Below are 23178 nucleotides of genomic sequence, written 5' to 3'. Positions count from 1 at the left end.
ATGAACCGTACCCTAAAACAGACCCTAACTAAATTAATCATGGAGACTGGCAGTGACTGGGTATCTCTCCTCCCCTTTGCCCTGGACAGGGTGCAAAACTCACCCTACCTTATAAGAAAAACTCCCAACCTGGCTTATTGTAACCCTCAATGAATCCCCAACAATAAAAAAAAAAAGAAAGAAAAAGAAAAACTCCCTATGAAATTCTCTTTGGAAGGCAACCCCCTATAGTCCCTAAGTTGCATTACAATGCCCTCACTTCAAAGGGCCCGGATGTTAAAGCTTGGAAAGATTATGCAGTAACTTTACATTTCTATCAAAAGGCACAACTAGCTGATTGGGAGAAACTTATAGCCCTCTACAACTCAGGATCTGTCCCTAAACCACACGCTTTCCGGCCTGGAGATTTGTGTACGTGAAACGTCACCAACAAGAAATGCTGGAGCCCTGGTGGAAGGGCCCATACACCGTGGTCCTCGTTACTCCCACCACACTCAAGGTTGATGGCATCACCTCCTGGATACATCACATGCACGTTTGCCTAGCCAACCCGTTCGCCATCAAAGAAGACTCTACCCCCCAATAGAAACTCCAACAGGACCCTGATAACCCACTGAAGCTCAAACTGCAAAAATGCCAGGATCCCTGATGCCACCGTATGTGTACCACTTACTTACTCTGCCTTGATTATACCCCTCACCACTAACCCTCATCGCCCCGTTAAGATCATGTGGCTAGTTACTGATGCTAGCACAGGGACGGTGCTCAACCAGACCTCTGGAGTTCACCCTAAGAGTACTTGGTTCCTGGAGCTCTTAGTCAACCACATAATCTGGTAGGGATTAGACCCTGCCTCTCAGGGTGGCAGTCATATTGGTCTGGAAATACTCTAACCAGGTACTTTTATGTCTGCCCTGGTCACCTTCCTAATAAGTGTGGAGGAGCAAGTTCATATTTCTGTAACTCATGGAACTGTGTTTCCACGGGCAATTATGGTGGAACCCCCCGAGACAAGGAGACTTGATCCAAGTGGCTCACCTCACACCCCCTCCCTTTTCTTTCCTTTCTGTACCCTTAAAAACCTCCCTCCTTTTCGAGATCGGGGCTCCTCTGCTCTACTGCTGCGCCAGGACCAGGGAGCCCAGGCTCAAGCTTGTAAATAAACAACCTCTTGCTTTTGCATGGGACTTGGTCTCCAGGTGATTTATGGACAGAGAACTGACCTAAGTGTCCAACAGCAGATGAACACAGGAAATGCATCACATACACACAACAGAGGCTTATTCAGCCATTAAACAAATAAAATCTTGTCACTTGCAAGATGGATGGAACTGGAGGACAACAGATTTATCACGTGTCATACATGGGAGCTCAAAAAGGGAAATTCACGCAGGCAGTAAACAGAATGGCAGGCATCAGAGGCTGGGAAGAGTAGGGATGTGGGAGGATGAAGAGAGGCTGCTTAAGGAGCACAAAAACAGAAATAGAAGGATTAAGTTCCAGTGTTCAATATAACAGCAAGGAGAATATAGTTAACAATAATTTATTGCATATTTCAAAAGAGCTATAAGAAAGATTTGGAATGTTCCCAACACACAAAAAAACGATGAATGTTTGAGGTGAGAGATACTCCAATTACTCTGACTTGATCATGACATATTGCGTGTATGTATCAAAATATAAATGTACTCTAGAAATCCAATCAATATGCATCAAAAAATTAACAACAAAAAAAAAGAAATCACACCTCCCAGTTTCATTATCTACATTGTCTGAGTTTCATATTACACAAGCTAAAATGGAGGATCAAGTGTGGTCTTTCTTCTAAGACTGCAGGTTGGAGCTGAAAAAGGAAAAACCTCATGTTACAGGAAGTATGTGTTTCATTGTTATTTCTTTTCAAAACAACAGTCTAAAATTCACTAGAGTGGAGGCCTGCATACTAACATGAAGTTATGTCATACTGAGTCACTAAACCAGGCCACTTCATATTTCATCACTATGTAGTTTTATCTTTCTCTTGCTATCAATTCAAATATAAGTTTCTGTTCTGATACCAAAAAGTCAAAAGAAGTTTCTGATCTGCAAAAATCTATTATCGTATCTCTCACCAATGTCAACATCTAAGGCAGGGGTTCTCAGTCCATCTTCCTCTTTAATCAGCTATTTCTTTTCTTTTTTTTTTGGTAATTTACAAATTAATTGTTATAGGTAATTTTCCCTAAACTGTAATAAAAGGATTATACAACCCTGTTTATGACTATGTCCCTTGCCCACCTCTCACAGGAGGAGAACATACCCCTGCCTCTATTGCTTTTACTTTATTCAAGTAACTTGCGCCATGCAAAGAAATACAAAGAGACAGAACATTAAGGCATCACAGCAGAAACTTCAAGTGGGATTGTAAAATTCAGTGTATAAGTGCTCTCTTTCTCCACATCCTCATCTGTATCTGTTGTTTTTTTCTTTTTGATAATAGAGCCATTTTTAACTGAGGTGAGATAATATACATATCTCATTGTGGTTCTGCATTTCCCTGATGAGTAGATATGTTGAGCATTTTTCATATACCAGCCTTACACTCATCTTCTACCATGGAACTAGGCATGTCCAGTGCACAGATTATTCCTTCGGCTGGGGTCCCAGGATGAGAAGTACACAAAGCAAAAACAGTAACCACAGACATGTATGTGTGAAAGAAATGTTTATTATAAACTGCTAAGATGTTTGGGGTTGTTAAGAAGCAGAGCAGAATTATTCAAGCCATAATTCCCTTTTTAAGTGTACAATTTAAGGCCGGTGCCCATATTCCTAGCACTCTGGGAGGCTGAGGCAGGTGGATTGCTGAGCTCAGGAGTTCGAGACCAGCCTGAGTGAAGTGAGACCTGTCTCTACCAAAAACAGAAAAACTAGCTGGGCCTTGTGGTGGGCACCTGTAGTCCCCACTACGCAGGAGGGTGAGGCAAGAGGATCACTTGAGCACAGGAATTTGAGGTTGTTGTGAGCTATGATAACACAGCACCCTACCCAGGGTGACAAAGTGAGACTGCCTCAAAAAAAAAAAAAAAAAGTAAAATAAAGTGTACAATTTAATAGTTTTTAGTATATTCAGAGTTGTGCAACTATGACCCCCCAGTTACATTTCTAGGTATATACTCAAGAGAATTAAAAATACATGTTCATAGAAAAATTAAACGTGAATATGCATTACAGCATTATTCATAATAGCCGAAAAGTAGAAAACAACCCAAATATTCATCAACTAATGAATGAATAAATAAATTGTGGTATATGCATACAATGGAATATTATTTGTCCACAAAAAGAATGATGTGTAGTGATGTATACTACCGTGGATGAACCTTGAGAACACGATGCTAAACAAGAAGCCAGATTCAGAGGGTTGGTTTGATGCATTTATATAAAATGCCCAGAACAGGCAAACCCAGGCAGACCGAGTACAGGGTGTCCTAAAAGTCACCCCTAAAATCACCACACACAGGGAAAACAGGAAGCTACAGTTAAATGTACCTTAATTTACAAAATATTCATTATAGAATTATAGGTATGAGCTGCTGTACCTGGCCCAGAGTTTCTTTTTGAAGTGATGATTAACTCCACAAAGGATTAATGCAGACAAAACCAGATGGAAAAAGCCAAGTTCCAGATAAGTTTCTTAAAGATAATTCAATGTCAAAAAATCACACAGTACGTAGAAAGGATGATTTTCTTTCTTCACTAGAATTGTACGAACATAAGCACGAGTTGAATATACATGCTATTTTCCATTTTTTTAAAAAAAATCATAAAACACTGAGGCACTGTTGGCAAGAAGTGAAATAATTTAAAGTTTCTTAACTCCCAACTAGACATTCTCTCACTTATGAAAAACTGGTTTTAGAAATTAAGACAAAAAGTAGAAACTCATAATGAAAACTCATTACATACCAGTAACTTATTATAAGCAATAAATTAGGAAAAATAACTAATCCAAAGAGAGGTCTTGAAATTTCAGGCCAAAAAAGAAAAATTAAAGTTTAGAAATATTGGAAAAGTAAAGTACTTATCCAGGTTCTGATTATTAGTTGCTTAAAACTGTTAAAAGTGGAATACATATATTAAATGTCCAACATTCAAAGAGGTAACTCTATTAAATAATTTTAAGGGGGCAAAACTGTAAGCTGAGCTAAATGGGTGTGTCATCCAAAAAGCAATGAAGTCTATAAACGTGAATTTTTTCATCACAGATCAGACTAAAACTCTACTATGGCTTATCTCCAGATTTCACAAAGCTTAATACATCTAGCTCTAAGTGGCTCATTTGCAAGTAGACTGACCAAGGGGCCTTTGTGGTGACAAGACAGTTCTGCATCCTGATTGAGGGAGTGGTTACGTGAACGTACCTGTGACAAAACTGCATAAAACCACACATACACACATGTGTGAACTTACACACACATGCATACATAAAGCTGGTGTTATCTGCCGTGTAATACTATTCAGCCATTAAAAAAAACGGAGACCTTACAGCTTTCGTATTAACCTGGATGGAAGTGGAACACATTATTCTTAGTAAAGCATCACAAGAATGGAGAAGCATGAATCCTATGTACTCGATTTTGACATGAAGACAATTAATGACAATTAAGGACACGGTGGGGGTGGGGCATGGGGAGAGCAGAGAGAGAAAGGAGGGAGGGAGAAGTGGGGAAAGAAAGAGCAGAGAGAGGGGAGGAGGGAGGGTGTGGGGCCTTGGTGTGTGCCACACCTTTTGGGGGCAAGACACGATTGTAAAAGGGACTTTACCTAACAAATGCAATCAGTGCAACCTGGTTTCTTGTACCCTCAATGAATCCCCAACAATAAAAAAATTAATAAACAATAAATAAATAAATAAATAAACAAACAACAACAAAAAAAAAAGCTGGTGTTATCTGAATAAGGTCTACAGATTGTATGATGTCATTTTCCAAGGTTATAGTACTGTACTGGTAAATATATATATATATATATATATAAAAAATAGATAAAGTGATACGGTACTATAATAAGGTAAGGTGTTACTATTAGGGAAAAACTGAATGAAGGATACCTATGGTATCTTTGCGACTGTGTGTGAATCTACATTTCAAAATAGAAAGTTTTTTTTTTTAAATGGAAAGTAGACCAAAAATAAGTGTCCCCCAAATTTCAGTACCTAAAAAATGTTCCAAAAATTGAGACATATCATGTTCTGAATTTTAAAAGCCATTAACAATAATGTTCACCACAATATGAAATTTACTTAAATCCAATGACAAGTCTTTATATTTTTAAATTAAACTGGAAAAGATACTCTTCATTTCAACATGTCTGTAAGAGTCTGAGCCTTCAGTGAAAATCATGCACAACTTATAGAAGCAGAAATATGTTTAGGCATGTCCAGTGTAAAAATGTGGCAGTATGAACAGTAAGTGCTGCCAGGAGACCATGAACTTCAAGGCACAGAGATCCTCACTGTGACCATGCAAGTTAAACAAAGACGCCTTTGGCCATTTCCATGAAATTACCAAATCACCATTATTTAAGATGCCCTGGGTCACTCCTGTTATAAATTGTCTGCGGACAACTCAAATTAATTCTAGCACTAAGTCAGATCTTCACTTCCTTTTCTTAAATCTCTAATTTCATAAATACTCAGTAAGGGGGGAAAGGACAGCTTATACACAAATGGCACTGAAACAATTATCTATCTTTTTAAAAAGTTAGTATCACACAGTACCTCCCCCCTAAAAAAAACTGCATTAAAAATCTAACTGTAAGGAGAAAAATACCAAACTCTGGTAGAAAGTTTTTCTATGCATGTTAAAGGTAAAAACAATAAAATATAAAGCAGCCAATTTGAAAACATAAAACTTTTAAACTTCATATGGTGTAAACATTATGAACAAAATTTAAGTTAATATGGAGGGGGAATATTTCCAACATGTATGGCACATAATCTTAATGTTGTAAAATAAGATTTCTAAATCAAATGCACATTTTTTTCATTAGCCAAATCAGTTTTCCCCTTCAAAAACACAGAACGATATTTTAATTACTATAATAAATACTATGTGTCATGTTTTTACGAAGCACTTATTATGCTCTGAATGTTTACATCCCCTCAAAACTCATATGCTGAAACTTAATCACCAATGTAAAGATGTTATGAAGTAGGAATTCTGGTAGGGGATTGCCTTGCCACTTTCACCATGTGGGTATACAGCAAGAAGGTGCCATCTACAAACCACGAAACAGGTCCTCATCAGACACCAAATCTGTTGGCATCTTGACTTTGATTTCCAGTCTCCAGAGCTGTGAGAAATAAGTTTCTGTTGTTTATAAACTACTCAGTCTATGATATTTTGTTATAGCAGCCCAAACAGACTAAGACAGCACTTTACAAATAACTAAGTAGATATGATCTTCAATACAAGGTACAGGGTCCTGGCTTTATATAAAATGTTTCTATATTGGCTAGAAGCCTATAGCTCAAGCGGCTAGAGCGCCAGCCACGTACATGAGAACTGGTGGGTTCGAACCCAGCCTGGGCCCGCCAAACAATGACAACCACAACCAAAGAATAGCTGGGCACTGTGGTGGGTGCCTGTAGTCCCAGCTACTTGGGAGGCTGAGGCAAGAGAATCACTTAAGCCCAAGAGTTTGAGGTTGCTGTGAGCTGTGACGGCACAGGGCAACAGCTTGAGACTCTATCTCAAAAAAAATGTTTCTACATTAACAAAGCAAAGATTAAGATGACATGACATTCCAGTTTCCATGACAACTTTCTCTAAGGTTCACTGCCTCAACTCCTCTCTTTTTCAAAAATAACTACATACCATGGAATACTATGCAGCCATAAAAAGATGGAGACTTTACATCTTTTGTATTAACCTTGATGAGAGCTGAAACACATTCTTCTTAGTGAAGCATCACAAGAATGAAAAAGCAAATATTCCGTGTACTTGATACTAATGTGAAGGCAGCAGACAACCTAATACATGCCCACACAGAAGAAAAACTCAATTCAAGGTGGAGGGAGGCAGAATGAGGGAGGGGGGAGAAGAGTGGAGGGGAGAGGATTGGTGTGCTCCCACTTAAGGGACACAGTGTAACGTATTGGCACACTTTTGGGTGTGGGATGCAACTACAAGAGGGACTCTACCTAACATATGTAGATACTGTACCCTAGTTGTTTGTACCTTCATGTTAACCTGAAACTAAAAAAAAAAAAAAGAAAAGAAAAAAATAACTTGCTGGGTGCAGTGGCTCACACTTATAATCCTAGCACTCTGGGAGGCTGAGGCTGATGGATTGCTTAAGCTCACAGGTTGGAAACCAGCCTGAGCAAGAACAAGACCCTGTCTCTAAAAATAATCGGGTGTTGTGGCCTGCAGTCCTGGCTACATGAGCTATTCCACCATAGCACTCCGCTAAGGGCAACAAAGTGAGATTCTGTCTCAAAAAAAAAAAAAACAAACAAACAAAAAAAAAAAACAACTGCATAAAAGACAGAAAAACTTCTTTAAAAACAGTGGTTAAACCATATTCAGCTAAATCAGTGGTTCTCAGTCTTTGGTTTTATAACAACCTGGAGCACATATCTAAAATATAGATTCCTGGACCCCACTGCCAGGTCTCAACAGGGGCCCAAGGACCAGAATTTTTCTGAGGATAGAAATCAGAAAAAAAGAAATTAACATTTAAATTACCAAAATAATCATATTAGCTACAATTTTGTTGTGCCAGGCTTCATATTAGGTACTTTATACCACCAGCTATGTCATTTCAATTCTTGGTACTCCTGTTATCTGACAAGGAAATGTGCTCAAGGTCAACACAGAAAGTGAGGAGCAAAGCTGTAGACTCAAGTTACAGACTCTTACTCTTTCCGTTCTTTAAACTCTCAGTAAGTGGTGTTCATAGGATCCAGCAGAAATGAGAACTCAGTGACCTAACCAGATGAGTCTCATGAAGGGCACAGTGAGTCTAGAAATCATGTCAGTGTAACGTTTAGTGGTTTCCTGACTGCCCACTACCACTACTGCTGTTTAGCCACAAGTGAAATCTGATAATCACTGTCAAGACTGACCAGTGGAAAAAAATAATAATAAAATAAAAGACTGACCAGTGAAATGTGAGAATTTAATCACCCCAAGTAGCTAAAATGCATTAAGTCGCAAAATGGTATAATGCCTCTGAGAAGTACTAAGGCCTGGTAACAACAACTGCTTTCTACTGACCTGAATTCAGTCCATCCATAAGAAGTGGCTTGAAAGAGTCTATGTGGAAGAGCCACTGCCTACCTCTCTCCTTTGAGCACCACTCTTCTCCAACACCAATCATATTACTCTGTCTGCCTACGGATGTACAAGTGGCACAGAGCCAGCAAATCAGGTAACACTGACTGGTCCACAGATGGGTATGCAATCCTAGCAAATCCAACTGCAGCCTTCTCTGGGGGTTTCTATTTGAGATTAGAGAAGGAAACCGGCAAGGAACAGAAGGACCCCATGAACAAAGCTTGTCTACAGTGGAATAGAGACCTTAAAGTCCCTGGAGCTGCCAGATTATCTGCAGCTTTTCCTTCAATTCTGTTCCTTCCAACAACCCATATAAGCCTATAAATATCCATTTTGCTTAAGATGGTTTTATTAGGTATTAATCAATGACAACTGAGAATTCTACTACAAATTTAAGTAAGGTAATCCAATGCACAGCGTGGTGGCTACAGTTAACAATACTGTATTGCATACTTGAAATTTGCTAAGATGGTAAATCTTTAGTGTTAAAAAAATAGTTAACAGGCGGGGATGAATGTTAACTAGCTTAAGTGTGGTGATCATTTCACAACGCATGTTTATCAAAGGATCCCACTGTGTGCCTTAAATATACACAATTTCTATTTGTCAATTATATACCAACAACACTGAAGGAAAATTATGTAAAGTAATTATTATTTACATTTTACAAGTGAGGAAATTAAAGCACAGAAGTGACATAATTTGGTAAAAGGTCTTACAATAACCATAGCCAGCATGAAAATACATGTTTGCCTGACTCTAAGACCTACATATAGTATTTTCTGATTACTAATTTAATGGTTTCAAACAAAATACACTAATTGATGAACAATTTCAGTGAAAAGTTGTTCCTATCATTTTAAAGTTCTTTGAAAATTTAAAAGACTGAGCAAGGTGGTTCATGCCTATAATCTTAGCTTCCTTAAGGTGAGCTAACTTAAGGTGGGAGGCTCACTTAAAGCTAGGAGTTCAAGATCAGCCTTAGCAACACAGGGAGACTATCTCTATATAAAAGTATCCAGGACCAGTGGCATATACTTGCACCCAGTTACTTGGGAGACAGAAATTCCTACCAGGAATTCAAAGTGACAGTCCACACAGAGTGAAATCCTGCGGCTTTAAAAAAAAAAAAAAAAAGAGGGTGATGCCTATGGCTCAAAGGAGTAGGGCACCGGCCCCATATGTGGGTTCAAACCCATCCCCGGCCAAAAAAAACTGCAAAAGAAAAAAAAAAGAACTTGGACTGGACCTAAGTATTTTATTATCATGGAATTCTGTGCAATAAATATTTTTAAATAACATTTGACCCATAGAACCTATTAGATATAAACCTAGATCCCATTTTCTAAATGAGAGAAATAATAGTTGTAATCTTTCAAGTAAGATGGCATCAAAAAAGAAAATAATGAGGCCAAGCGTGGTAGCTCATGCCTGTAATCCTTGCACTCTTGAAGGCTGAGGCCAGTGGATTGCTTGAGCTCAGGAGTTCCAGATCAGCCTGAGCAAGAAGGAAACCCTGTCTCTAAAAAATAGCTGGGCATTATGGCAAGCGCTTGCAGTCCTAGCTACTAGGGAGACAAGGGAATTACATGAGCCCAAAGTTTGAGGTTGCTGTTAGCTGTGACGCCACGGCACTCTACCAAGGGCAACAAAGTGAGAATCTGTCTCAAAAAAAAAAAAAAAGAGAGATAAGAATGCAATGATACTCAAGACCTAAAGAACAGAGGACTTGCCTCTTAGCTTGCCTCATAGCCCCCACTGCCCATTGAGCTTTTCTTTCTTTATAGAAAGAGCTCTTGGGCAGCAATCAAAAGATACACAGTTTCTAATCTTTTCCAATTTCTGATGCTCTTTAGTTCTTAGCCAAATAATTAATACACAGAAGGAGACAACTAAAAATACCTACTTCAATTGCATGGTAGCCAAAAGAGTTGATTTAACTCTATGAGATCTCTAAAGAGATGTTATAAATGGAATCTAAAATAATCAGTCCCGGTGGCCTAATGGATAAGGCACTGGCCTCCTTAAAATAGAAATACTGCTGAGGTCTTAGGAACTTGCCCAACCTTAATCAAACCATAGGGTATAACTGTGACAACCTAGCTTTCCCATGTAGTTACTCTGCCAGAAGTCTCCTCATGTACCCAAATGTGGCGAAATGTTATTTACCACATATTTATATAGACTGGTACACTTTTAGTTTTAACTTAGATAAACATCGTCTTTAAAATACAAAGTAATGCTACTTAACCCCTTCTCAGCCTTTTGGCTAAGATTACGTGAAGAGTAATGCTACACAGAGGGCCTATAAAGATAAAGTTGATGTGACTCTGATACATCAAACTTAAAATTTCAGTAATGGCTCTATTAAATATTAAAACTGAGGCTCTTATTTTCTAAATTTCAAATAATTTGTTAAAATTAGCTGGCTAAGCAAAGGTAATTTATAAAACTGTCACGAACTATCTGACAGTGCTAAAAATGAACATTACTGTATCAAATTGATATGCTAATATCATAGTGTAATTAAAATGTGTTATTGCTACATTTCTATCCAAGATAAAAATAACTTCTTTTCCATAATTGTAACTGCTTCTCAATAACATAATAGGCCATGAACAGTTTAGCTTCCACCTGTCATTTTTGTATGAGCTCATTAAAGTCTTCAGTCACTGCCTCTCCCAGGACACATAACTAAGGAGTGACAACCTGGCTCTGGAAGTAGTTCTTACTGAATACAGAGTCCTGATACAGGAAAATATCCTGGGTCCAATCAAATCATGGGGTAAAAACGTGACAATCCAGCTTTCCACCCTGCACTTCTACTCAGACTTCCCACTTTCATTCTGGAAATGACCATCAACTCTCAGAATGATGTTAAACAGCCGCCTACCGTTGACCTGTACTCCCTCATCTCAACACTATACTTCCCTCTATCCAAGTAGCATTTGCTTCTCATAGGGAGCATTTCAGGTCCTTCCCAGAGAGGTGCCCATGAACAGAGGCGTCCATGTTTCAAGGCACTGCAAATGTTTAGATTTTACTAAACAATGACGAAAACATTCTCATAGTATACTTCCATTTAAATCTCACGTAGATTCCAACTCTGGCAGTGATGTGTGCAAATCCCTCTAAGTCATTATGCTGCTTTTAAAATACCCACTTCTCAGGGAAAACAGCTCCATCCCACCCCACAAGACTGAGCATGATTAAGTATCGCTCATTTTAATCTTCTGTAAGTTTCCGAATAAACCAAATGTTTCCAAAAGAAAAATTCACAACTTGCATTAACGACACCTCCAGATTTAACTAACCGCGGCTAATACTGACAACTGTAAGCGTTGACACACGAAAATTAGATGGCCCTTTCAGGAATGGGAAGGATTCTCTTCCCCTCTTACCCCCCGAACTAGGGAGCCTGCCTGATGTTTAAAATCTCAATTTGAATGCCATGGAAACAAGAGGGAATTCACACTACCCAAGGAGCAATAAGGCTTAGGTAGGCACCTATTATCTTCAGCGAATCCTTAAAAAAAAAAAAAAAAAAGTTGAAAATTATCTTCTAATTGCTTTAAAGAGCACGTAAGGACTGGGTCACAAGACACGCACACACAATGTGGGATGCTTTCAAGCAGGAGCCGCGCGCGGTTCACCCTCGGCTTGAGGAGATGGAGGGAAATGACTGAAGGGGTCAGAGACGGCGGCAAAGCAGGAGGCGCGGGACGGACGGCGAGCAGCCGGGCCCAGGCCTAGCCCCGCGCCCGCGCCCCGAGACCGGGAACGGCCCGTACCTGTCTGACCGACCGGGATGCGTCGAGGTGCCCGCGCCTCTCACTGCGCCGCGCCCGCCGCCCGCGAGCCAGGAAGCCGCTGCGGCCTGCGGCTTCCCGCCACCGCCGCCCGCCCCTTCCTCTAGGGACACGGCGAGCTGACTGAAGGCGTAGAGGAGCGAGCAGAAGCCGCAGGCCAGACACAGCACCACAACGCGCAGGTAGCGCCGCATCGCCCCGGCCGCGCTCCCCCGACGCTGCCGCCGCGCCCGCCAGGGTGAACTGGGGCGGAGGGAGCTGCAGCGCAGTCGCCGGCGCAACAAGTTCCTCCGCCTCCGCCGCCGCCGCCGCCGCCTCGCGTCCGCTCCGTTCCTCCCTCACTCCCTCCCTCCTCCGCCCACCACCTAGGCCAGCGCTGCCCGGGCGACCCAGCCCGCCACAGCCCGTCCGGAAGCCTGGACGCCGCCCCCGCCCCCGCGCCCCGGGGCCTAGCAGCGACGCGGCCCCGCCTCTCCCCCGGGGGCGGGAGCAGCCGCGCGCGCCGGCGCACTGAGCGCGGGACGCGGCCGGCCGGGGTGACAGGACGCCGACCCGGGTTGGCAACTCCTGAGCCCGGCGGCTCTGAACCGCAGAGAGGGGAAGTGTCGGGAAAAGGGCTCTGGGGGCAGTCGACCTACATTCAAATTATGGCTCTTCCACGAGATTGTTTGTGACGTAGAGCAGGCTAAATCTCTCTGAGCTTGGTTATTCGTCTAGAATGGAGATGCTATCTTCACCATAGGGTGACTGTAAAGATTAAATTGTTTAACGCACGAGAAAACGCCTACAATTCAAGAAGTCACTCTCCCAGTTCCAACTCCTTGTTCTAAGTTCCTATGATACTGTCTGTGTGAGCATTTTCAGCCGTGTCTTCTCTTGAATGTTGTTATATGTAGCCCATCTTGCCTCCCAAAAGGCTAAGTGCCTCTAAGGCAGGGGCCTCCCTTTTGCCCTATGACCTTCCTTATAACTCATTTGCAAATCCAGAACAGTATTAGTATTCTCCCAGAAGAGCTGTTTCCCCATTTCTTCTTCCTCTTTCCCAGCTGTTCCCACTGCATTCATCTACCCTTTAGAGAACCCTACTGTGTGCTAAGCACTGTATCTGGGGGTATAAAGAAGCCTCACTAGTCCTAAGTGGGCCACGACACTTGTACAAGTGTCACAACGATACAGACATTAGGATGGATGGAGGCCTGTCTGGGTGTGGGCACACATACAAACAAGCAATCCGTTCTACCTACAAGTATGGTCAAAAGAGACATTGTAGCAAAAATAGCTCTGGAGTCTTGAGGAGAGTAAGAAAGTAATTCAGGCTGAGGGATGGGTAAAGCAGGCTCTTGTGTTCTGAGAACTGTGAGAAGTTTGATACAACCAGCTAAGTGAGGGCAAGACCAGCTGAGTGCAAGAGAGGCTACGATGAGCGATAAGACTGTACAAGTAGAAGGAGTCAGATATCTCAGTGCTTTGTTTAGCACACTAAGGATTTTGAACTTTATCTCCAGACGATGGTGAACTGTTAAAGGATTTTTAGAAGTAACATGATCATATTTGCATTTTAGAGAGCAGATTCTGGCTGCACGGTGGAGGCTGGAAGAGTGATGAGAAGACAGCAACTCCAGCACCAAAAAATCAGAGGAAAGCGGCTTAAAAACACCCGGGCGCGTGCGCGTTCACACACACTACGTACATACTTCATGGAGAAAAATCATGCTATTAAATGCTGAAATTGCAGCTAGGACACCTAAAAGTTTGGCCTGGAAATACAAAGTGGAGAAATGCCTACAATATAGTAGTAACTCTCCATTTGGAATCCCCACACCAAACAGTGCTGGCTCTGTGACCATGAGAAAAATCACTAAACAAGGTTCAGTTTTACCCATAAGGATTAAATTTCTTGCCTTACCTGAAAAAAAAAAAAAAGAAGACTAGCATCCTATTAAGATGCATAAAGAAAATGAGAACATACATTTACCGATCCAATAAATATTAATTGAATATATTCTACATGCCAGACCTGAAGCTCAAATAAAGGACTATACCGTCCTCAAAGGAAAGACCGACAAATACAAACAAGTATTCTAAGTTAATCCTTTTACTACCCCTTACAATTCTTAGAGACATGAAAATAAATTAATACAAAGGATGATAAAAGCATAAGAATGGAAAATACTTTTTGAGAGAGAAAGTAGAAGAATATGGTACCAAGAAACTAGGGTAAGAGCTAGTACTGTACTCAAAGAATATTTAATTTAAAAGATGCTAACTACAGATGTTCTCTATTCCAACAAGAAACTAAATGTAGTAAAAAATCAAGAATAACTCTTGACCCACAGACTGTTAAAATACTGGAATGGTAGCAAGGGAGGCTAGCTGGTATTCATTTCTACAACCATTTATGAAAAGAACAATATCAGGAAGAATACTGTATTCGTTCATTTACTTGGCAACAGGGTTCTTAACCGTATCATCCCTATAAATTATTTTTAAATCTGTAATTACAAAAAAAAATCTGTTGAAATTTAAGGGATTCCAAAATTAGAAATGACTGACACAACTTACAGGGGATCTAACAAATTCAAAAATTGTGACCTGGTTGTTTGTACACTCACAATATCCTGAAATAAAAATAAATAAACTATATCTAATAATTTTTAAAATATAGAAATGATTGTTGTATTACCCACACACCATCTTAGCTGGTTATCTTAGAGGAGCTGTGTGCATCCTGGCATCTGCTGTGATCATTTCTGGGGTTCACAAATGGCATGCCGATATTCCTCAAACTAAGTTATTAAAATTATTTAAAATATTTTAATGTTGTAACAGGTATTTCTTTCATCTACAGCATGTATGATGTATTCCTAAGTCTATCTTTTGTCTCTAGATCAGTATCTTAATTCTTTAACGACATACTGGCTGTATCCAAATCTGTAATCCATATTGATCTTTCCTTCATTTTGTCAAATAGGTAAATGTAGGTATGGGAAAAATAGTTGTAAATAGCAATATTTGTTAAAATTAGGAGATAGAGATCCCCATATTCTGGAAAATTCTCTGATTCAGAATTAAACCAAATCTTTGAGACTATTACGTCTGAAAGATTAATCTTAATTTTTCTTATAGCTCCTAGGACATGTTGGATATATTATAAGCAATAAATTAAAGGGGTGTTTTTAATGTCTTCTCTAAATCACTTTAGAGTAGATTTGGGATCCTGCTCAGCATTTGCTTCCCCCTTCTACTTTTGAGTATTTGATTCTCTTAAAAAAAAAAAAAAAAAAAAAAAAAGGCAGCAGCATCCTATAGGGAGTTAAATTCCAAATCTTGTCAGAGTAAAAATACAAAACTTCTTAATAGGACTTCCATTTTTTAAAGGTCTATTCATAATCAAATTTTACCCTTATAACATTCCTAGGAAATTAGGAGATGTTATCCTGTTCTTTACCAGAATAAAAAGGAACCTGAAATTCAGAGAGGTTCATTAACCACTAAAAATCATGATCCATAATTTGAATAAAAATCTTTGAGAATCCAAAGTGCATGTCTGGTATTTATTTCTCTATTACACCATGCTATATCACTATGAACAAATAAATGCTAAATTGAGTGATGCAACTTAGAAGTGAAAGCAGAAAAGGCATCCATGTTATAGGAAAATATTATAGACTAGTTTGGGGGACATAGAACAAAATAATAAAAATACGTAAGTCAGATTAGGTGCAGACTACAAAGAATCAGATGAACGGTAAACTTCATCCTCTCCTCTAATTGGCTTTTGGTATATTTCTCTATTATCCACACTCCCAATCTTACTGGACTGAAGGAAAAGTTGGAAAAGATGTTGTTAGTTTGAATAAAAAGTATTTCACTTTAAGTGTTCATTCAGACCAGAAAATGTGGGGAAAAGAGTCAGAGGTAGATTAGAGAGTAAAGTGATTACCCAAAAAACTTAGCTATTAAGCCTCAAGATAATAAAGAGGCAGTAGAAAATCAATGAATAGGCTATCATAAGTTCCTATATGATCCCCCAATTAGCTGACATTTCCACCTGCAAGGGAAGAGAGTGTTGAGGGGGCTGGGTGAGGAAGGGAACAAAGAATATCCTATGGATGTCCCCATATTTCTTCCTGGTTCAAACTTCAGGCCCTTCATTCCCATTAATATAATATAAAACTATTATTTTTTATTTTTATTTTTTGCAGTTTTTGGCCAGGGCTGGGTTTGAACCCGCCACCCCTGGCATATGGGGCTGGCGCCCCACCCCTTTGAGCCACAGGCACCGCCCTAAAACTATTATTTAAAAAATATATATATTAGTAAAATATAAGTCTGAATTTGCCAGGAAATTTAGTCATGGAGAAAATTTGAACTAGAAATCTTTATACAGGCCAGGCATGACGGCCCATGCCTATAATCCTGGCACTCTGCAAGGATGAGGCAGGAGCTCTGGAGTTCAAGATTAGCCTGAGCAACAGCAAGATACAGTCTCTACTAAAAATAGAAAAACAGCTGGGCATTATGGCAAACACTTGTAATCTCAGCTACTTGGGAGACTGAGGCAGGAAGAATCACTTGGGTCCAAGAGGTGGAAGTTGTTGTGAGCAATGACACTGCAGCGCTCTACCAAGGGTAACAGAGTGAGACTCTCAAAAAAAATCCTTGTGCAAATTCTCCCAAACCTGAACATCAATCAAGGTTCATAATTACAATGTTATAGAACAGATACCAAGGCTCTCCTGACCCATGTTCCCAAAAATTGAAGGTTAAAAATAAGAATACAGACATGATACCACTATACTTTAGAAGTTCAATGCTTGACTGAAAACTGAATTCAGAATTCCTGTTGTTGCCCTGTATTTCTTTTTACACAGAAATTACGTGGCTAGGCAATCTTATGTTTGGTTTCTCTTATTTTTACAATTTCTATATTTTTAATAAAGTAAAAATTTCTTCTTTTTTCCTCTTTTCTATTTACATGGAAGTGTCCCTTAAATTATTTATCTTATTCTATGCTAGACACTTACAGTTTTTATTTTCTTTTTAAAAAGTCCAAACGAGCACTTGGGAGGCCAAGGTGGGTGGATTGCTTGAGCTCACGAGTTTGAAAGCAGTCTGAGCCAGAACGAGATGCCGTCTCTAAAAAATAGCTGGGCATGGTGGCGGGCATCTGTAGTCCCAGCTACATGGGAGGCTGAGATAAAAGAATCGCTTAAGCCCAAGAGTTTGGGGTTGCTGTGAACTGTGATGCTGTAGCACTCTACCAAGTGTGACAAAGTGAGACTCTGTCTCAAAAATAAGTAAATAAATTAAATGAATAAAAAATAAAAAGACCAAAACCAGCCAGGACCTAGTAGCTCATGCCTATAATCCAAACACTCTGGGAGGCTAAAGTGGGAGGATCACTTGAGCTCAGGAGTTCAAGACTTGCCTGAACAAGAGTGAGAACCCTGTCTACACAAAAAATAAAAAAAAAAAAACCCAGCTGGGCACCACGGCAAACATTCGTAGTCCTAGCTACTCAGGAGGCCAAGGCAGAAAGATCCCTGGAGCCCAGGAGTCTGAGGTTGCTATGAGCTATGATGATGCCACTGTACTCCACACAGGGAAACTGTGAGGAGACCATCTCAACAATTAAAAAAAGACCAAAAACTACCTCTTGGGCATAAGGCTAGATCACTGAGCTTTTTTCCTCTAGGAATGCAGACTATTTTTTAAAAAATGTTTTCATTTTGTTTGTCCTTTAGGAAAAATCTCCCAAACTAGTTTTGCAGTCTCCCAGCTATTCCTATTCTGGCTGATTCCAAAAGTAAACATGAGACACTTCATTATTGCTATTATTATAAATTAAAAAAGGATAATGAAAATCATATACATTAAGGCTAAATCAATAAACCTTAGTTCCCAGTTTAGGTTCTGAATTTTCTTATTAAAGGAGTTAATAGAAAAATGAAGATGAGATGATAGCTTCATTCAAACTCCCTTCATCCAGGTAGGTGAGCAGATCCAACCCCACATGTACTGTTAAGATGTCGTGTTTCCAATCCTCAGCAATTCCAGTTGGGGAGGAATCCATGTCACTGAATCCTTGTCCCAAAAGGTTCCCCTTAGGACTTATTCTCAAACCTGCAAATAAATTATTTTTTAATTACTATTTATCCTTATTTATACAAGAGATTTGAGGCAGTGAATAAGGAAAAAAATAAGTACATAAAAATCAGACTCCAGAAAAATATAAATAGAAGATAAAGAACAGAAATTTAGAAAAGAGACAGATAGGACACCACATCCTACATAATTATTAAATTGAGCCCAATTTTATTCTGCAATTTCTCACAACTACAGCAAAAACTGAGGATAATCAGTTGATGATCTGCATGGTCGATATGGAAAAGGCAAACTGACTTCTCAGGTAAAGCTTTTCCTGAAATAGATCTGAATAAAATTTCTCACTTGGACAGAGTTGTACAGTATGCTTCTTTAACATCTACAAAAAGGAAATAGTAGACCTCACTCATCACTCAGCTGTATCCTTACTAGTGTAGGGAAATGATAAATTATTTCACATTACATGGCTTAAAGTCTTAAACTTTTGAAAATTCAAGCTGGAGTAATGAAATGGTAGCAGGTGACACCCAATGTTAACAGCTGTAAACATCAAGATGAAGTCCTAACATTTTCAATGGGGAGTTGCAGTGGATACCTATGTCTACCTTAGTTTTCTAAAAACAAATGGGTGGCAAGTACTCTCCTCTCTGCCTCTTCTGTATTTAAGACAGTCTCACTCTGTCACCTCTGCTAGAGCACAGTGTAGCTCACTGCAACCTCAAACTCCTGGGCTCAAATGATCCTCTTGCCTCAGCCTCCTGAGTAAGCATGTGTCACTGTGCCCAGCTAATTTTTCTATTTTAGTAGAGACAGTGTCTTGCTCTTGCTCAAGCTAGTCTCAAACTTCTGAGCTCAAGCTATCCTCTTGCTTTAACCTCCCAGAGTACTAGGATTACAGGTGTGAGCCATCGTGCCCAGCCCACTTTCTAAATTTTATACCAATTACTGTAGTATGGCATTGTAATTATCTATAGACCTCTCCACTAAGATGTGAGTTCCACATCTTTGTCCTCTTTGTAATCAATCCCTAGTAAAGTGTGTAACATACAAAATATATTCCATCTGCATTCACTAAATACTGGCGTAAAGAAAATCTAGATACAGAAAATAACAAAGTATTACAGTAGTGAAGGAGCTATTAGTTTATAACTCCCAATGGTGAGGTAGGGCTGTGCATGAGGGAGACTCAGAACATGAACCATGTCCTAGAGCACTGAAACCTTCCAGAGATCTACTTGATTTTTTTAATTTAAGCATCTGGCCTTATCATGGTATTTTCTACACTCCATTACTGGCCCACTCCACACAGACAGGACTATCCACACTTGCTAAACACAAAGCCTAATAATGTAGTTGACCCTTAAATAATGTGTGAATTAGTGGTGCTGACTCCCAGCATTCAAAAATCTCAATGTAACTTTTTTAATTTCTTTTTTTGTTAAACTAGTCAAATGTAGTAGAGAAGGGGGTAAAGGAATAGAGCAAAAAATTCTACCTGTAACTATCAATTTAGATAACTCACTACCTTTGGACCAGCCCTATGTGTAACTTTTGACTACCCAAAAACTTTACTACTTTGATGACTGGAAGACTTACTGATAGCATAAACAGTTGATTAATAATTATTTTGTAAGTTTCAATGTATCATATGCCCTATTCTTATATCGACAGAAAAAATGTTAAGAAAATCATAAAGTGAATATAGTTACTGTTCATTAAGTAGAAATAGACCACAAAGGGCTCCATCCTTGTCATCTTCACGCTGAGTAGGCTGAGAAGGAGGGACTGGGTTGGACTTGCTGTCTCAGTAGTAGCAGAAGTGGGAAAAAGAATCCAAATAAGAAGTGAACCCCACTATGCAGCACCTGTGAATCAAAGGGGTAAGGCGCCAGCCCCATATGCCGGAGGTGGCGGGTTCAAACCCAGCCCCAGCCAAAAACTGCAAAAAAAAAAGAGAACCCCTGCACTGAGCTGATTGGCGGCCATCGCACTGAATACTCACGGTTGTTCAAGGGTCAACTGTACATTAAAAATGTAACATTTAAATGCTCTGGGCCAGCTGGGCAGAGTGGCGCATCTATAATCCCAGCTATTTGGAAAACTGAGGAGGGAGGATCACTCTAGTCCAGTAGTTGGAGACCAAAGGTACACCCTCTCTCTAAAAAAAAAAATAAAAAATAAATGAACTGGGCTAGTGAGGATATATATTCAGCAAAGCAACACCTTTATGTATTTCAAGGTAAAACTTCTCTTTGACAGCTTCCTAAAGTGAACTAGTTTTGATGGAAATCATTCTGAAGTATTACACATACCTCTACTAAACACAAGTTAAACTTTAATGACTGAATCATCATGATGATGATGTATCATAATGTTTTTCTAAAATATCCTCACAGCTAGGTATGGAAGCTCACATCTGTAATCCCAATACCTTGGGAGGCTGAAGAGGATCACTTGAGACCAGGAGTTCTAGACAAGTCTAGGTAATATACCTTGATGTCTTTATAAAAAATGAAATTAAAATTAGCCAGGCTTACAGACACATAGGTATGTGCCTATAGTCCCAGCAACTCAGGGAGATGAAGCAGGTTCACAGGAGGCTTGAGCCCAGTAGCTTGAGGCTGCACTGAGCTATGATTGGGGGCCATCGCACTCCAGCTGGGCAACAGAGTAAGACCCTGTCATTCATTCACACATAAATTTTTAAAAATCCTCAACAGATTGGCATGCCATGAGTTCTATTTATTCTCTCTCCCTTCCTAGTGACTCCTGTATTAACCAGATAGTTTTCCAGTGTCCCCTTTTCTAATTTGACACTGCTTTTGCTGCCCTTCTCTTCCCCTTCCTTCACCTTTTTTCTTCCATTCCTATCCTTCCTTGCCTTTTGATACTTAATTTTTTTTCATTGCCTTCAGTATCTTTTCCTTTTGCTTTCAAAAAATGTTCAATAACAGCCTGTATTGTTACCTTGTCTTTTGATTCCACTCAGCTATTTTTGTCATTGGCAACTGTTCTGCATTTCTTCAATTTTTTTACATTCATTTTTCCAGATAACTGAAGGAACCTGCAGGTATATGGGAGGGGGTTGTTAGCAAGTCAAAACATCATTTATTGTTATCTTCTCCTTACACTTAATCACTTTTTTGTTTTTACCTAGTTCTCAAAATACAGTGCAGAAATTTCTTTGAACAGCTGAATAGTCTAGCTCCTACATCAGGTCCTTAAAAGATTCCAGAACAGATAAGGTGCATGCTAAGAAAGTGTCTCCATACATTTTTTTGTTGTTCTCACACGGGAGACTAGGTAATTTTAAAAAGTTTATTTTGGCTCACTGTCAGGAGGCTGAAAAGTCCAGGATCAGGACTGGTGAGGTCTTCTGCTGCTCAACTTGTGGTACAAAGCAGGCAAGGGCAGTAGACAAAATACAATCTGCAACCTCACACACAGTATAACAACCGGCTCTCAGGAGAATTAATCCATTCCCACAAAAGGTAATCCAGTCTTGTAAAACAAGGCACCGCTTCCCAAGTCTACCACACTGGGGACCACGCCTCAACATGAGTTCTTGTGAGGATAAACCACATCCAAACCATAGCAAATAAATTAATGACCTCAATGGAAACTTCCAGAGGATCTAACCATTAATGCACATAATATGCAGAAGCTACAAACTTTTAGACAGTAAGAATTTTTATCTAAAAGTAATTAATATGCTATCAACTTAGAAAAGCTGAAATTTTTTCTTCCTTTACGATGTTTTCACCTTGTCTATTACCATCACTACAATTTTAGGAAAGTAATAAAAATAAAACCTTTATTTATATTGTATAACTACAAATGATTTTTTGAGTATTTTGAGTGCCTTAAAATATATTTTCATTGCTTACCTACAGCAAAGTAAAGAAATAAACCCTGAAAACCACCCAAATTCTTTTTGTATGGAATTTGGTTAAAAGAATCCACTGCTAAAACCACTCTGTAAATTGGTGAAAGAAAGTAAAAAATAAACCCTGAGCCCCGGCTCTGATTCTTTTTGCATGTTTTAACATTAGGGGTATTTACAGAATCTGAATGTGTTTTTCAGCTGTGGAAGTATATCTGAGGTAGGTGAAACAAAGGCAGGTAAAGATAATTGCAATTAAGAAAAGGAAAACAAATTTCAAACTAGTCAACTTAGTTCACTTATCCAATTTCATGGTGCATACTGTCAAGATGGTCTTTCTAGGTTCTGAGCAAACATGGGATGCTACACTGAAAATTCAGACAAAACTATAAAACACTATTCCATTAGGTAAGAGGACATGAAAATAATTATTATTACAAAAATAAATGTATTTTTGTAATGGGATTTTACCTATGATAGCAAAGGCTCATATATCCTGAGAAATCAGCTGTATGTCATGTAATTGTCAAGAATTTTATATGGATTGACATTTAATCCTCTCAACTCCAAATTAGATTTGATTACTATTATCTTTGTTTTATAGATAAGTAATTTACTTAAGCCTACTTCCATTCTCCATCAGGGATTAAAACACCAGAGGCCAGTTAACACTCTTATTCTTAATAATATATTGTATTCCCACCTATGGAGATGAGTATGTCCCATTCAGGTAAAATCCCATCTTCTGTCAGATTTTTCTCTCTTGAAGCTTACTTAAAATACAACCTGAAAGTATTTGATCATCATAAAATGTGGCTTTTTAAAGCACAAAGCATAGTTTTGACTTAAAAAATAAGAATATTTTCCCTATAACAATTATTTTTAATTTTTACTATTTCCAAAAACAAATACATAAAACATTTGGAATGTAAAAAACAGAGAGTAAGACAAAAAAAATTCATGTTTTAAAGGAACATAACCGTAAGTTAGTATTCCACTGAAAATAATTATAATAAACACAAATTTTAATTTTTCATTTAACAACACTAAAGAA

At 39.1% G+C, this 23178-nt stretch overlaps 1 protein-coding gene across 2 annotated transcripts in view; it reads right to left on the bottom strand.

Annotated features, from left to right (window-relative positions):
* The window catches only part of GXYLT1 (glucoside xylosyltransferase 1), a 67221-nt gene extending 54658 nt beyond the window's left edge, over positions 1–12563 (bottom strand). The window contains exon 1 of one of the 2 annotated variants that reach the window (XM_053557404.1): positions 12116–12563. In XM_053557404.1, coding sequence (XP_053413379.1) covers positions 12116–12327 — 212 coding nt within the window. In that variant the 5' untranslated portion in view covers positions 12328–12563. The remainder of the gene's footprint in view (positions 1–12115) is intronic. The other variant, XM_053557405.1, reaches the window with a different exon arrangement.
* Between the last annotated feature and the right edge of the window lie 10615 nt (positions 12564–23178).

The sequence above is a fragment of the Nycticebus coucang genome, chromosome 12 (assembly GCF_027406575.1).
Source record: "Nycticebus coucang isolate mNycCou1 chromosome 12, mNycCou1.pri, whole genome shotgun sequence".
NCBI lineage: Eukaryota > Metazoa > Chordata > Mammalia > Primates > Lorisidae > Nycticebus > Nycticebus coucang.
This window is presented reverse-complemented; position numbering and strand designations above follow the sequence as displayed.